The 17,500-nt window shown below is 45.9% G+C and overlaps 1 protein-coding gene across 2 annotated transcripts in view; it reads left to right on the top strand.

Annotated features, from left to right (window-relative positions):
* Window positions 1–17,500, top strand: part of LOC116064643 (CYFIP-related Rac1 interactor B-like) — a 26,201-nt gene that overhangs the window by 1,223 nt on the left and 7,478 nt on the right. The window contains exons 1-6 of one of the 2 annotated variants that reach the window (XM_031319825.2): window positions 8,124–8,230; window positions 12,358–12,431; window positions 12,885–13,006; window positions 15,314–15,419; window positions 16,985–17,121; window positions 17,220–17,297. In XM_031319825.2, coding sequence (XP_031175685.1) covers window positions 12,359–12,431; window positions 12,885–13,006; window positions 15,314–15,419; window positions 16,985–17,121; window positions 17,220–17,297 — 516 coding nt within the window. In that variant the 5' untranslated portion in view covers window positions 8,124–8,230; window position 12,358. Of the gene's footprint in view, window positions 1–8,123; window positions 8,231–12,357; window positions 12,432–12,884; window positions 13,007–15,313; window positions 15,420–16,984; window positions 17,122–17,219; window positions 17,298–17,500 lie in introns of those variants that run through there. The other variant, XM_031319824.2, reaches the window with a different exon arrangement.

Here is a 17,500-nt window from a genome sequence, read left to right as displayed (position 1 = left end):
TCAGGTTCATAATTGTATTTTGAGGTTGTACCAGAATAGATTTAATAGGTTTAATTTTCAAAAAACACCATATTTTAGTTGTACTGCCCATTGCTGCAGCTCCTCTTTTCACCCTGTGTTCAGGTCTCTGTTTTAGCTACAGAGTGAGACCTCTCACTGCTGTAACATCTTTGTTGGCAGTCGCACATGCTCAGTAGCTAGGTAAGATCACATGCTCGGTAGCTAGGTAAGACCACATGCTCAGTAGCTAGGTAAGATCACATGATCAGTAGCTAGGTAAGATCACATGCTCAGTAGCTAGGTAAGATCACATGATCAGTAGCTAGGTAAGATCACATGCTCAGTAGCTAGGTAAGATCACATGATCAGTAGCTAGGTAAGATCACATGCTCAGTAGCTAGGTAAGATCACATGATCAGTAGCTAGGTAAGACTACATGATCAGTAGCTAGGTAAGACTACATGATCAGTAGCTAGGTAAGGACTACATGATCAGTAGCTAGGTAAGATCACATGATCAGTAGCTAGGTAAGGACTACATGATCAGTAGCTAGGTAAGGTCACATGCTCAGTAGCTAGGTAAGACTACATGATCAGTAGCTAGGTAAGGACTACATGAGCTAGCTAGCTGTTTCTCCAACTTCAGTAGTACAAGGCAGGATTAGCCGGGAGGCTTCTTCTAAACGAGGGCACACTTCCAACTTTGCGTGGAATACCTGCAGAACAGGGACATGGAAGTAGTTCTTTTGGAGATTATGGTGAACTAGTGTGTGTTGTAGCAGTATTTTGCCATTGAGAACGAGCTAGCATGCTAACGGTTAGCCCCCTAGGCCCCTCGTCTCGGCTAGTGACGTAGAAAGCCGTGCAGATTTTGACCAGCTCACCCAGAGACTGAAGGCAGGACACATTCAGAAACCGTATCTCACTCTAAACACCATGGATGGTTTTTTTCATCAAAGTTTGTATGTGTGTGGAAGCACCAGAGACACAAAATAACTCCCCAAATCCCAGAAAAAGTGATTTTTTTTCATAATATGGGCACTTTAAGTCACTTCTGGAGAGTTTACAGTCTTCATTTGTGGATTGGGATCAGATTATTGATACCCCGTTTACACGTGGTTATTTTGAAAAACGGAGACATTTCCCTTCGTTTGCACGCAAACGGAGAAGTCGCCTCTGAAAACGAGTCTTTCTAAAAACTCCGGCCAGATTGGAGATTTTTGGAAAACCTTGTTTGCACGTTGGCATGTAAACTGAGACAAACGGAGGTTTAGGCAGCCGAGGAAGTGAGGTTGCTGTTGTTGCTATTTTGGGGATTCTGATTGGCTAACGTGGGCTTGAGCTTCTCGTTACACTGCCATCTACAGGTTTGGCGTTCTCTTGACTGCATATATACATGGGTTTGTGTAAACTAAGCATAGACTGTATATATAATGGACCAGCAGGTCCCGTGTCTCTGGACGGAGACCAGTGAAGGATATTAGAAGATCTTTCCCGGTGATGGCTGAGCGTTACTGAGCAGGGGAAGTAGCAGAAGTCTTCTGGTAGCTGTGCCAAGAGAAATCTCAATCATTCCCAATCTAGCAGAGACGGAGAGCGTAGGTATATGTAAGGAGATGCTAAAAGTACTGTTTTTAACGGCCCCTTGCAGATTTAGATCCGGCCCGTATATATATTTGGGTACACCTGGCCCGCCTAGTTGTGCGCCAAACCAAAAACACAGGAAAGTGTTTTTTTAAACTGCAATTACCTGACATTCAAAGCAGAATATGGCAGATTTACCGACTCTGAGAATCAGAAATTCCCCCAGAAGCAGATATATCACACAGATATATATATATAGATAGAGAGAGAGAGAGAGAGAGAGAGAGAGAGAGAGAGAGAGAGAGAGAGAGATTTCATATTCCAGTCCCTCCAGAAAACGTGATTATGTGATCTCATAATTCAATGCATAATCAGCCAAAGTCTGCATATTTATGTGGGGGGGGGGGGCGCATTTTTTATTTTTAATACGCCGCACTTTCGCCATATAAATTGCTGATTTCCGCGCAAAATATGCGGGGCTTGCATGATTTCATAATCCCCGCATTTTCGTTGCAAAAAAGTCACATATATCTTAGCAGAAAGTTGAAAAATGTTGCGTTTACTTCACACAAGAGCAGCCATTTTCCCCTGTTGCCATGGGAACGTTATGAAGTGACGTTATGAAGTGACGTTATGAAGTGACGTTATGAAGTGACGTTCTGAAGTGACGTTATGAAGTGACGTTATGAAGTGACGTTATGAAGTGACGTTATGAAGTGACGTTATGAAGTGACGTAATAACGTGACGTGAACGTCATCGAAAAGCTGCAAACCCCGCGATGAAGCCACGATGAAACCGCAGTTTATGCAAGTTCCCGCAATTTCATCGCATAAAATTGCATAAATATCCCGCATATTCCATCAATCCATATTCCATTTTTTTAAGAAAACGTGCCGCATAATCAAGGATTTTTGCCTGCAACAATCACAAAAAAACTCCACATTTTTCTGGAAGGACTGGTATTCAGGCTGTGAAACCAGTTGCTGTTAAAAAAAAATGAATAAAATGATCATCGTTTTGCTTGATTTGCTAAATTCTATGATGGCTAAGGAACTCTTTTGATGACTTTCGTAGGGCTTCATGTCAACAAAATGTGTACAAAAATGTCGGGAAAAGCAACACATTTACAAAAAGGTGACAAATGTCTGAGAAAACCACAAAAAAGTTGGAACAAAAACGGCAAAAATTAGGAAAAAAAGCTACCAAAATGTTAAAAAAAAAGACTTTGACTTCCCTGGTGTGAAGGATCCAGACAGCTGTGTGTTTAATGGTCTGATTAGTAGTGAGTAGAAGTAGAAAGTGGCATGAAAAGAAAAGACCCAAGTAAAGTACAAGTACCTCAACATTTGGTACTGAAGTACAGTACTGGAGTACATGTACTTAAGTTACATTCCAGCGTATTTCAGTTTAGTCTGAGCTTTTCTTGAAGGTTTTCATTTAGTTTCAGTTTCCTTAAAATATCTTTCACTGCTTATTTTAGTTTTAGTTTTCTAGAATAACAACAGCTGTCTGTCTCTCTGTCTCTCCCTCCTTGTCTGTCTGTCTCTCCTTGTCTGTCTCTCTCTCTCCCTCCCTCCCTGTCTGTCTGTCTGTCTTTCTCGCTCTCTCTCTCTCTCTCCCTCCCTGTCTCTCTCCCTGTCTCTCTCTCTCTCTGTCTCTCTCTCCCTCCCTGTCTCTCTCCCTGTCTCTCTCTCTCTCTGTCTCTCTCTCTCTCTCTCTCTCTCTCTCTCTCTCTCTCTCTCTCCCTCCCTGTCTCTCTCCCTCTCTCTCTCTCTCTCTCTCTCTCTCTCTCTCTCTCCCTCCCTGTCTCTCTCCCTCTCTCTCTCTCTCTCTCTCTCTCTCTCTCTCTCTCTCTCTCTCTCCCTCCCTGTCTCTCTCCCTGTCTCTCTCCCTCCCTCTCTCTCTCTCTCTCTCCCTCGCTGTCTGTCTGTCTGTCTGTCTGTCTGTCTCTCTCCCTCCCTCCCTTTGGGGGAACACTCATCATGTGTTTCACCATTTGCCGTTAAAATACTTTATTGAGTATTTCCAGACGAGTACTAGAAGTTCTGCTGAATCTCACATTAAACTCTCCAACAACAGAAGTACGTTCACTTTAGCTCCACTTGAAGCAGCAGCAGCTCTACATTATTTTCATCGAATTATGATGGAGGATTTACACCATAATATTTTTATTTGTAATCTTCTGCATGTGTGTGTGCTGCTGTGCGTCCCTGTGTGTGTAACAAGCATAGTGTGCGTCCGCTGTGCACGAGCCTAGGAGCATTTTACTAATGCTCTGTTAAAATAACAATGAAATGCTGCGTTATTGACTTTAGACCAGGTTTTTGTTGGTCAATGGTGCCATCACTTCCTGCTGCCTCAAGATAGCAATACTCCCAGAATGCACCTGAACACACCTCCCTGTAAGACCAGCACGCCCAGAATGCACCTGAACACACCTCCCTGTAAGACCAGCACGCCCAGAATGCACCTGAACGCACCTCCCTGTAAGACCAGCACGCCCAGAATGCACCTGAACACACCTCCCTGTAAGACCATGGGCCACAGATGGGTGCAGGTGCATTTGGTATTTAAACGACGTGGGTGCTGGACGGGAAACTGACAACTGCGTCGGTCTTAAACTAACAAAGACACTTGGTTGTGCTTTGTGCTGCGCCGGGCCTGATCTATGAAAGCGCTGCTTCTCTTTGGTGCTTTAAACTTAAATGTCAGAGAAAATGCCACCAAGGAGATCAAGTGGCTCCTAGATGGGAACGCTTTGCCTCCTGTTTTGAAAGCGGCGGTCTCTTGTTTATATTTTTTAAAAGCAGCTAAAGACACATCTTTTTAGTCAGGCGTTGGATTAGCCGTACTGTTGACTGTATTACAAGCTGTGTTGGACATCACGGTAACAGTGCTCTATGTAGTGTGTTCAACATGGTGTTCCAATTCTCCGCTGTAAATTCCGTTCACTATATAGTCCGCTGTAAAATAATAGAGATGCACCGATAGACCGGCCGGTGACCGGAATTGGCCGGTTTTCACGTGCTCGGCCATGACCGGCGACCGGCAGGTCAGTCTGACATATGGTGATTTCATGCCGGTCAACGCTACAATTAACTGACAACATAAGTTATACCAGTTACAGTTCTCAAGGACGCACGCACACACGGACCCACTCGCGGTGTGAAGCGCGTCGCGCTATTCCCCACATGTAGGAACCTGGTGAATTAACCTGCAACATGTCAGCTGTTTGGGAATTCTTCAGCGTGTGTGCAGAAGATAACAAGTTTGCAATATGCAACACCTGCAAGGAGAAAGTAGGGCGTGGAGGGACGACACCAAAAACCTAAATCACATTTCTTTAGTTGGATATTGGATGTGAAAAGAAGGAAATGGTTCTAACATTGCTCTTTAGATGTGTGTGAATGTCCCACACCAGGAGTAATTTCATCCATCTTCCATCCATCTTCTTCCGCTTATCCGGTAACGGGTCGCGGGGGTAGCAGCTCCAGCAGGGGACCCCAAACTTCCCTTTCCCGAGCCACATTAACCAGCTCCGACTGGGGGATCCCGAGGCGTTCCCAGGCCAGGTTGGAGATATAATCCCTCCACCTAGTCCTGGGTCTTCCCCGAGGCCTCCTCCCAGCTGGACGTGCCTGGAACACCTCCCTAGGGAGGCGCCCAGGGGGCATCCTTACCAGATGCCCGAACCACCTCAACTGGCTCCTTTCGACGCGAAGGAGCAGCGGCTCTACTCCGAGCTCCTCACGGATGACTGAGCTTCTCACCCTATCTCTAAGGGAGACGCCAGCCACCCTCCTGAGGAAACCCATTTCGGCCGCTTGTACCCTGGATCTCGTTCTTTCGGACATGACCCAGCCTTCATGACCATAGGTGAGGGTAGGAACGAAAACTGACCGGTAGATTGAGAGCTTTGCCTTCTGGCTCAGCTCTCTTTTCGTCACAAGTGTGGAGTAATTTATATAGTTCTATTTTATAGTGATCCATTATCTGTTCACAACATGTTCTATTAAAGAAAAGATAGAAAATAAATATGTGTGTGTGCTGTAAAGTGGTTAGAAAAAATTAAATCGGAATCGGAAACTCAAAGAAAATCGGAAATTGGAATCGGCCTAGAAAGTTGTAATCGGTGCATCTCTATAAAATACCCACAATCATAGGCGCCGATACCGTGGTGCACCCACGGAAAATACTGAGCACCCAGTGCCAGACTGCCAGTAGGCTATATTCATTTAAAATTAAACATTGCAGTTGGTGCTAAGTGGAGCGTCTGTCATAGTGTGCCTAGGCTACTAGACAGGTGGCATTGATTCTTAATTTCCCACGAAGCTGATCGCGGTTACGTGTCAGTTAAACTTCTCATCTCCAATCATATCTGTATCTGTGAGAAGTGGAGCTGTCCTGAGTTGAAAGTCTACTTTACGGCTTTATTATTGACTTAATAGGCGTGTGTGTTCGTGACGGCCGCTGTCCATTTCCTAAGGTTCTGAAATGCAAACATTGTTTTGACTACTTTTTGCACCCACGGAGGAAAACATAAACCGGCGCCTATGCCCACAATGCACAGCTCATTTGAGTGCACGTACGATGTAGCCTACATTTACTCCTGTATCCCACAATGCAACGCGGCCGTGTTTTCCCGACGGAGAAGAAGAACCAGAAGGATCTGCAGAAACTGAAGAGGAGAAATGGAGTTGGCTTTAGTTTCTAAACAGTAGAAATGTAACATACAACATATGTAACCTTTAATATTCTGAGTTTGTTAGTGTTCTGTGATGCGTTTGTGGAGCGTCAGACCTGAGAGCGTTTGGTGTTAGTATTCTGTGATGCGTTTGTGGAGCGTCAGACCTGAGAGTGTTGAGTTTGTTAGACATGCATCCAACAACAATCTGTGACATCGGTCCAGTATTTAGAGAGATCGCTGCAGTCGGCAGCGGAGAAACAAGCTGTAATGTAAGTTAATAGGACAATTGTCCAGCTTGTATTTACCTTCACTAAAGTTCTGTTGTTGCTGCTGACAGACTCAGATTAATATTCTAAGTGTCTGACAACATTATGGAAAGGATTTCTAAGGAGGTCGACCTTTCTGTTAAAGAGTAAGATCCTTTTTTTAAACATAAAAACATCCGTGAAATTGCGTTCGCTAAACCCACCAGACTCCATTTAAATAAACACTAATTTTAGCATCGTAAAATACAATTCATTCAAAGTCGACAGAAACAAAATAAAACTATGAAAAGCCATTTTGGGTCGTCTTTCCACTTTTCCAACCATCATAACTCTAGTTTTGGTTGAAATAAACACATAGTTTACTGATTTACATGTGAGAATATGTTGGCTCTATACACGCTAAACGTATTGCTTTTTTAAATGGAGTCTGGTGGGTTTAGCGCTAGTGACTTCAGAGCTGTTTCTGGTTAAACAGAAAGGTCGTAAAGAGGTTTTAAAAGGTCTATCTCTGTAGGGATCCTTTCATAATGTTGCCAGACACTTAGAATAATAATCTGAGTCTGTCAGCGGCAAAAACAGAACTTTTAGTGGACGCTGACTGACGCCGAACATTTGTCCTGTAGGGTTACATTGCAGCCCGTTCTGTGGCTGCCAGTTACAACGTTCACTATTAATACTGGACCAATGACAACCACGGCTAAACTTTGCTGCAACGGCAACTTAAAGGACATCTTGTCACACAATAACACTAAAAACCTAACCGATGGAGGCAGATGTTGAGCTGCAACTAGCGTGTTTTGCAGTATTTACGTGCATAAATCATGAAACTAAACATGCACAACCTTGAACTGTTCTACAATGAAACTTGTGAGTGATTAGCACTGAAGACTTGTATTTTTATAGACGTCTATACATCCGGTTCCCTGTATTTTGGTTTCCTGGCAGCTTTATACTCAAAAATGTTAAAATGAGAAGTCACGCTGACTGCTGAGTTGGTGCAGAAATGAAAAGACACCGCATGTGTGGTGAGGACAGTTTTTAAAAAGGTTATAAACAAAGAAATACTGTAAGTGAATACAGATATCCTATAAAACCTGCAGAGAATACATGAAACATATCCTTAATCACACGAATAAACTCGGGTATACATCCTTTAAATGCTTCTCGAAGAAGTCGTAGCAAAAGATGAGAAATTAACGGTATTTAAAAGGCTGAAATAATGTGTTTTTGGTGCACAGAGTTTGGCTGCAAACGTGCAGCAAAGTACAAGTGGTACTGAACATTTCTTCCCTCCAACACAAGAGGAAATATTCTCTCGCGATGAAGCTCCAAAATATTTGGATGTTTGGATGTTTTTCAGCGTGTGAACACAAAGAGACAAAAAGTATTGAAAAGCGTCAAAATAAAGTGCCGAAAAACATCAGAACAAGCTCTTTACATTCAGCGTGCTGCTGTCTTTCTCACACTGTCTTTTCACCGTCTGCTTTACTTCCTCTGTTTTAAATTTAGGCCAAAACTTTCAGAGACTTCATCACTTCCTCTTTTTGAACTGTTTTTGTAAAAGAGAAGACGCCGTTTCCAGCTCAGTTTGCAGCTCACAGAATCACACCGAGCTGCATCGCTCTGCAGAGCTGCACGCCTTTATTTTAGGGTGTTTATTTTCAGAACGTTGAGTTTCCTTTTTACACTCACAGTAAGTAGCTCGAAGGTTAACGTGCAGTATATTGTTGTAATTCAAAGTGCTAGACTATATATATATATATATACATACATATACTCAGCAAAAAAAGAAACGTCCTCTCACTTTCAACTGCTTTTATTTTCAGCCAACTTAACATGCGTAAAACTTTGTATAAACATAAAAAAATTCAACTACTAAGAACTAAACTGAACAACGTTTCACAGACATGTGACTAACAGAAATGGAAGAATGTGTCCCTGAAGAAAGGATGGTTAAAATCAAAAGTTGCAGAACGTTACAGTGAAGACCTCCTCCTCCCTCATGTGGTCCCCTTCCTGCAGGCCCGTCCTGACATGACCCTCCAGTATGATAACGCCACCAGCCGTACCGCTCGTTCTGTGCACGATTTCCTGCAAGACAGGAATGTTAGTGTTCTGCATGGCCAGCGAAGAGCCCGGATCTCAATCCCGTTGAGCATGTCTGGGACCTGTTGGATCGGAGGGTGAGGGCGAGAACCATGCCCACCCAGAAATGTCCGGGAACTTGCAGATGCCTTGGTGGAAGAGTGGGGTAACATCTCACAGCAAGAATTGGCAAACCTAGTGCAGTCTATGAGGAGGAGATGCACTGCAGTACTTAATGCAGCTGGTGGCCACACCAGACACTGACTGGGACTTTTGATTTTAACCATCCTTTGTTCAGGGACCTATTTTTCCATTTCTGTTAGTCACATGTCTGTGAAACGTTGTTCAGGTTAGTTCTTAGTAGTTGAATTTTTTTATGTTCATACAAAGTTTTACGCATGTTAAGTTGGCTGAAAATTAAAGCAGTTGAAAGTGAGAGGACGTTTCTTTTTTTGCAGAGTATATAGGCTATATATATATATATATATATACTGTATATGTGCGTCTGCTCTACCAACTGAGCTAACCTGGCCACGAGATACTTGTACTTTACTTGAGTATTTCAGACGGGGGAACTGAAGCCAGTTATCTCTGCTCTCTGCAAAGCCACCAGACTCCTTTAACAAAAACAGACATTTTACCTCGCAGAACACGATGGGAGTTGCTGCTCTACCGCTGCCTCCATCGGTTAGTTAGGGTCTTAGGTGGAAACGATCTGAAGAGAAAAACGCAAAAGTGGCGTTGCGTTTTCACTTTTTATTCTGCGTTTAGACGAGTGTTTTGGGGGGGAAATCTGTGAAATGTGATGTAGTAATCACAGCAGGCAGCTAGGTGGTAGCGTGAAGCACCGTTACACAACACCGCCAAGTCCACGCGCCTGCGTAGAACCTTCCTCCTACTTCTCTCTCTCCCTCTCTCCCTCTCCTCCTCCTCTCTCCTCCTTCTCTTTCCCTCTCCTCCTCCGCTCCCTCTCCTCCTCCTCTCTCCTCCTCCTCTCTCCCTCTCCCTCTCTCCCTCTCCTCCTCCTCTCTCCTCCTTCTCTTTCCCTCTCCTCCTCCGCTCCCTCTCCTCCTCCTCTCTCCTCCTCCTCTCTCCCTCTCCTCTCTCCCTCTCTCCCTCTCCTCCTCCTCTCTCCCTCTCCTCCTCTCTCCCTCTCCCTCTCCTCCTCCTCTCTCCCCATCCCTCTCCCTCTCCCTCTCTTCTCTCCCTCTCTCTCTCCTCCTCCTTTCCTCTCCTCCTGCTCTCCCTCTCCTCCCCCTCTCTCCTCTGTCTCTCCCTCTCCTCCTCTCTCCCTCTCTCCCTCTCCTCCTCCTCTCTCCCTCTCCTCCTCCTCTCTCCCTCTCCTCCTCTCCTCTCCCTAGTAGCGCCAAGCGAACAACAAAAGTTGACAATTTTGTCTGGACAGACGAGGAGCTGGAGTTATTGCTCCAAACAACCTTAGATTACAAAGGCACAACAGGGCGTGGACAGTCAAAATATATAGACTTCAGCAGTATCCTGTACCTGGAGGATACAGGTATAGTAGGATACTGTACTGTACTGTACTGTAATATACTGTACTGTACTGTACTACAGTGATTTTCAACCACTGTGCCGCGGCACACTAGTGTGCCGTGCCGTGAGAGATCGTCCTGTATGCCGTGGGAAATTATCAGATTGGTCCAACAAAATTTTTGTATTGAGTTACTGCAAATAATTTGCCAGTGATGCACATCTGTACCTGCAATGTGATGACTGGCAGAGAAATTAAATAATAGTCTGTGTCAGTAGGTGGCAGTATAGCGCAATAATGACCTTGTTGATTTAAGACAATAGAATTACTGCCACAAGGTGGCGATGACAGGATGTAAGCAGTAGGGCCGAGATCATCGATGTAAGCCTGCAACAGCCATGGATACATTTTTAAAAAGGAAAAATTCAGATTCTGATCTTATTAGGCTACAATGTGTCATTTTGTAACATTTTTGGTTGGTGGTGTGCTGCGGGATTTTTTTTATGTAAAAAATGTGCCGTGGCTCAAAAAAGGTTGAAAAACACTGCTGTACTGTAATATACTGTACTGTACTGTACTATACTGTATACTGTAATATACTGTACTGTACTATACAGTACTGTACTATACTGTAATATACTGTACTATACTGTACTGTAATATACTGTAATATACTGTACTATACTGTACTATACTGTACTGTACTGTAATATACTGTACTGTACTGTAATATACTGTACTGTACTGTACTGTACTATACTGTATACTGTAATATACTGTACTGTACTATACAGTACTGTACTATACTGTACTATACTGTACTGTACTGTAATATACTGTACTATACTGTACTATACTGTACTGTACTGTAATATACTGTACTGTACTGTACTGTAATATACTGTACTGTACTGTACTGTAATATACTGTACTGTACTGTACTGTACTGTAATATACTGTACTGTACTGTATGCGACGAGAGCTACCGTGAGCAGATCAGAGCAGACTTTTGCGTTATCACCCTTTAGTCTGGAAGGTGGTTTCACTTTTTTGCATTTTTAAGCCCCAAAAACGCCCTTGCCGTCTAAACGAAAGAAACATCTAATAAAATGGGGTGGTGATGGCGCAGTGGATACGACACATGCCTTTGGTGTGAGAGACCTGGGTTCGATTCCCACTGCGATACATCAACCAATGGCCCAATCCCAAAGCCTTGGCGACGTTTAATAACAAAGATGTTGCTGACACTTGCCGGTTTGGGAATTTTCATTTTAAGTTTGTAGCTTTCCACACGGCCGAGACCCAGCAGACGGCTGCCTGATTCCACGTTTTCAACCTCTTGTTTAACAAGCTGGACGACAGGCTGGTCTGCTCCGTGGTCGTGTGTCGTGCTGTTGTTCACCTTTTGTAATTTCCGGATTTCCCTACGGTCTCCGCGGTAAACGTCACAATGCTTTGAACTGTGGGTAATTCCCTTTGGTGAAGTCTGCATCGATGCAGACTCACGGAAAGGGCTCGGTAAGTGTGTCCTCAAACACTCACGCCCTTTGAAATTCGACATTGGGACAATCCTAAGCCCTTACGAATTTCGCGAGAACGCGCACCAAAGTCCGTGAGTCTGTCAGTCCGGACTTTGGGATTGGGCCAATGTGTCCCTGAGCGAGACACTTAACCCCTAGTTGCTCCAGAGGCGTGTTACCTCTGATATATATAGCAGTTGTAAGTCGCTTTGGATAAAAGCGTCAGCTAAATGACATGTAATGTAAAAAATATTTTGTTGTTTTCACCCATGAGCGTATTTGTGTAAACAGGGCCTTTAGTTTTGTTAGCTCCTAACTCTTTAAAGCACCAAAGTCACACAATTACACTAACTAACTAACTAACTAACTAACTAACGGATGGAGGCCAAAAGTTATTTTGTCGAGTCCTAGAAATATTCTTTTTTTATCTCTGTAACTAAAACTAATTCAACATCCAAGTACAGTAACTCTATGGGGACATCTACTGAATGGAAGTATAAGTATATATCTATTACTGACTAAAGCTAAACCAGACACTTTGGTGTCTGACCCTGTATTTCTGCTAAGGTACAGCTGATTCCTAACTTTAATCACACGAAATGTCCTCTCTGTCTGACGCTGGAATATTTTACTGTGTGTGTGTTTGTGTTTGTGTGTTTGTGTGTGTGTGTGTGTGTGTGTGTGTGTGTGTGTGTGTGTGTGTGTGTGTGTGTGTGTGTACAGCATGGGGAACCTAATCAAGGTGTTAACCAGAGACATCGACAACAATGGTGGAAACTTCTTCCTGGACTTTGAGAGTGAGGCACACACACGCACACGCACGCACACACACACACACACACACACACACACACACACACAGACAGACAGACAGACAGACAGACAGACAGACAGACAGGCACACAGAGACACACACAAACAGATAGAGAGACAGACAGACAGACAGACAGGCACACACAGACACACACAAACAGATAGAGAGACAGACAGACGCACACACACACACACACACACAGACACAGACAGGCACACACACACACACACACACACACACACACACACACACACACACACACACAGACAGGCATACACACACACACACACACACACACACACAGACAGACAGACAGACAGGCATACACACACACACAGACAGGCATACACACACACACACACACACACACACACACACAGATAGACAGACAGACAGACAGCGGGGAGTGTGTGTTTGACCTTTGACCTCCCTGCAGACGCCCAGCCCTCTCAGTCGGAGACAGCGGTGTGGGAGGAGGTGAACCAGGTGCTGATGGAGGCTCGGGTCGTCCTGGAAGACCTGCAGACGTACAGAGGAGCAGGAGAGGAGATACGACAGGTGAGTCCTTTACTCATTCATTTCATTGGCTTATTCATTTGTTTCACACTAGGGCTGTCAACGAATATTCTAAATTCGAATATATATTCGAATAGCTTTTAAAAAACGAATTTCGAAGGTGAAAATTAATATTCAAATTAAAAAAAAAAAATGTGGAAAAAACGCTGGCGGTAGCAGAGGCTGTCTGGCTGTCTGTCTGGTTGTCTGTCTGTCTGCTAGCGGCCTGAGGGTTCAGGGACAGGTCACAGGAGTCCCACTGTCTGGCACAGCCTCACTGCTGAAAGTTGACTTGTCTTGCATTGAAGATGGCAGAAAGTGCAGAGCCCAACCCGACCGCATCAGAGAAAGCGATTTTAACCCCCCAAAATCTAAAAAGCCATGTCTGGAAGTACTTTGGATTTTGGTCGGTAGGAGGTAAAATAGTTGAGCCGCAAGATAAAGTTGTATGCAAGAGATATGCATGAATAAAGGTTGAATGCACTGCTTCCACTGGTTTGATTATTTTCCATGTCAAGGAAAAGCTCCATGTTTACCACAGTACAGCTCGCTCGGAGCGTTCAATGTCGGTTCTATATCGGCTACTGGGAAACCTAAATTAATGTTAATAATATTTGTTTCAATCACTGAATGAAGCCTGCTATATTTGGGACAATAGTCACGACCTTAAATTGCTTGCACAAAACTCTTGATCAGCACTCAAAATGTGTTTATTGTTGTTCATTTTAAACCGTTATGCGCACAGCCGCACACTGCGCAGAGAGCGTGAGGGCGAGAGAGCGTGAGGGCAGAGAGAGCGTGAGGGCGAGAGAGCGTGAGGGCAGAGAGAGCGTGAGGGCGAGAGAGCGTGAGGGCAGAGAGAGCGTGAGGGCAGAGAGAGCGTGAGGGCGAGAGAGCGTGAGGGCAGAGAGAGCGTGAGGGCGAGAGAGCGTGAGGGCAGAGAGAGCGTGAGGGCAGAGAGAGCGTGAGGGCAGAGAGAGAGCATGAGGGCGAGAGAGCGTGAGGGCGAGAGAGCGTGAGGGCAGAGAGAGAGCGTGAGGGCGAGAGAGCGTGAGGGCAGAGAGAGAGCGTGAGGGCGAGAGAGCGTGAGGGCAGAGAGAGAGCGTGAGGGCGAGAGAGCGTGAGGGCGAGAGAGAGCGTGAGGGCAGAGAGAGCGTGAGGGCGAGAGAGCGTGAGGGCAGAGAGAGAGCATGAGTGCGAGAGAGAGCGTGAGGGCGAGAGAGAGAGTGAGGGCAGAGAGAGTGAGGGCAGAGAGAGCGTGAGGGCGAGAGAGAGCGTGAGGGCGAGAGAGAGCGTGAGGGCGAGAGAGAGTGAGGGCGAGAGAGCGTGAGGGCAGAGAGAGCGTGAGGGCGAGAGAGAGTGAGGGCAGAGAGAGAGTGAGGGCGAGAGAGCGTGAGGGCAGAGAGCGTGAGGGCGAGAGAGAGAGTGAGGGCAGAGAGAGTGAGGGCAGAGAGAGCGTGAGGGCGAGAGAGAGCGTGAGGGCGAGAGAGAGCGTGAGGGCGAGAGAGAGTGAGGGCGAGAGAGCGTGAGGGCAGAGAGAGCGTGAGGGCGAGAGAGAGTGAGGGCAGAGAGAGAGTGAGGGCGAGAGAGAGTGAGGGCAGAGAGAGTGAGGGTGAGAGAGCGTGAGGGCGAGAGAGCGTGAGGGCGAGAGAGCGTGAGGGCAGAGAGAGAGTGAGGGCAGAGAGAGTGAGGGTGAGAGAGCGTGAGGGCAGAGAGAGCGTGAGGGCAGAGAGCGTGAGGGCAGAGAGAGAGTGAGGGCAGAGAGCGTGAGGGCAGAGAGAGAGTGAGGGCAGAGAGCGTGAGGGCAGAGAGAGAGTGAGGGCAGAGAGAGCGTGAGGGCAGAGAGAGCGTGAGGGCAGAGAGAGAGTGAGGGCAGAGAGCGTGAGGGCAGAGAGCGTGAGGGCGAGAGAGAGAAACTGCTCGAGTGAGTGAGCGAGCGAGCAAGCGTGAGGTCTGCGGTCTTGGCCATCATTTGATTTACTTGTTTTTGTGTCAGTAATACGTTCTCAAATATGTTTAAACTTAAATAGACTACCTATACAAGTAGTTATGTCTCTTTGTATTCATTTGTCCTGTTATTGACGTAATGCGTGTCATTGACAAAATGCGCATGCGCAACCAGATTGAATATTATGTGTTTTTTTAGAGGGAATATTCGACCGTCATTTCTGAGCAATTTTGACAGCCCTATTTCACACACATGAATATAGACTAAGTCTACATTTTCTGTGTGTGTGTGTGTGTGTGTGTGTGTGTCTGTCTGTCTGTCTGTCTGTCTGTCTGTGTGTGTGTGTGTGTGTGTGTGTTCAGGCGATCCAGAATCCTGGAGTGGAGGGGGTTCAGGAGAAGGCCTGGTCAGCTGTTGTTCCTCTGGTCGGAAAACTGAAAACCTTCTACGAGTTCTCCCAGAAGCTCGGTAAGAACCTGGAACCCTCTCAGTCCTTCTCCTACTTCAGAGAGACACATGCTGACCCTGCAAACAAACGGTCTCACGCTTAGGGTTGGGTACCGAAACGCGGTGCCAATAGGGCACCGGTTCCGACCTAAACGGTAGTAAGGAGACCAAATAAGAAGGAAAATTTCGGTGCCTTATTTCGGTGCCTGACTTTCCACTCCACTCAACAGCAGGTAACGTTAGCCTAGCTTTAGCTAGCAGCTGGATTAAACAGGTTAAACTGCTGACAGCTAACGTTAAACAGTGTAAAGTGTGACTGTATTTCAACAGTCTGCTCTGCAGCGCAGCAGATGACGACGTCGGAGAAACACAGACGGTGCGTTCACTGAAACTGGTAACCTACAGCCTCGCGGTGCATTCAAAGTTATGGTAAAATACCCTTTTCCCATCTGGTGGTTGTTTTTGTCATTCAGCAGCAATTTACTGGTGAAATAAGTTATTGTTTATTATAAGTTAGTTATTACATTACTATTAAATCATTTAATTTTGACCATATGGCCGTAGTAATAAACAAGTTGTTCTTAAATGTCGCCGACTGTTGTTTAGTACCTTTCTTTTCGGTTCAGGCACCGTTTAGGCACCGGCACCGTTTTAAAAGTACTGCTTTAGCACCGGTATCGAAAAAAAAAAAAAACCATACCCAACCCTACTCACGCTGCTGCAAGACACAATGTGGAGCCGCTCCAACATGATACATGCTGTCATCCTTCACTTCCTCTTCCTGACATGGGCGTAGATTTCAGGGCGGATGCAGGGGATACTGTATGTCCCCCCCAATATGTAGAAGAGGCAGATATGTCTCCCTCAAATAATATGCACCAACCTTCTCCCCAAAAGTAACTGAGCTGTGTCTACTTGTGCTACATCCGGGGATTAAAGAACAGCAGGAAGTGAGAAATAAAGATGGGTACTGTCATGTCTTTGATGTAGATTTAAACGTTGGAGCTTCTGGTTTTAACGAGGTCTCAGTATTCAGATCTGATGTTGAGATGGACAGGATTCCTAAAAACACGTGAGAAGGTTTGAACAATACAGGAGAATAATAATGTCCTTCCTGTCTGTCTGTCTATCTGTCTGTGTGTGTGTGTGTGTGCGTGCGTGCGTGTGTGCGTGCGTGCGTGCGTGCGTGCGTGTGTGTGCGTCCCTCCCTGTCTCCCTCTCTCTCTCCCCCATCTCCACTCCTGTCTTCCCTCTCTGTCGCTTTCTCTGTCCATCTCCCTGTCTATCTCCCTGTCTCCCTCCTGTCTCCCTTCTGTCTCCCTCCTGTCTCCCTCTCTGTCCCTCCTGTCTTCCCTCCTGTCTTCCCTCCTGTCTCCCTCCCTGTCTCCCCTCCTGTCTCCCTCCCTGTCTCTTTCTCTGTCTGTCTCCCTCTCTGTCTCTCTCTCTGTCTACCTCCCTCTCTGTCTCTCTGTCTCCCTTTCTGTCTCTGTCTTTCTGTCTTCCCTCCTGTCTCCCTCTCTGTCCCTCCTGTCTTCCCTCCTGTCTCCCCTCCCTGTCTCTCTCCCCCTCCCCCCTCCCCCCGTCAGAGTCCAGTCTGCGGTGTCTCCTGGACGTCCTGACCAGCTCCTCCTCGACTCCCACCCAGCACCTGGAGCAGAAACAGTCTCTGGCTCGCCAGTTCGCCCACATCCTGCACTTCACGCTGCGCTTCGACGAACTCAAGGTCCGCTCACACTCCTCCTCCTCCTCCTCTTCCTCCTGCTCTATTCCTCCCGTCCGTTACCTCCACCTCATCCACCCTTCCTCCTCTCTTTGTTCCAGATGACCAACCCGGCCATCCAGAACGACTTCAGCTACTACCGCCGAACCATCAGCCGCATGCGGATCAACAACCTGTCTGTAAGATAAACACGTCTGCTGTAAAACTCTCCCATATTACACCCGATATATCGGAGGTTTTGGAAACTTTGGAAACTCCAACTTCCAAAAACATGCATTTTAGATGAAGGAGATGAGAGGGGTTTCCACAGGGTCTTAAAAAGACTTAAAGTGCTCATATTATGCTCATTTTCAGACAGTACCTAGGTAAGGACTACTAGCCA

The sequence above is a fragment of the Sander lucioperca genome, chromosome 9, assembly GCF_008315115.2.
Source record: "Sander lucioperca isolate FBNREF2018 chromosome 9, SLUC_FBN_1.2, whole genome shotgun sequence".
In the NCBI taxonomy this organism is placed as follows: Eukaryota; Metazoa; Chordata; class Actinopteri; order Perciformes; family Percidae; genus Sander; species Sander lucioperca.
This window is presented reverse-complemented; position numbering and strand designations above follow the sequence as displayed.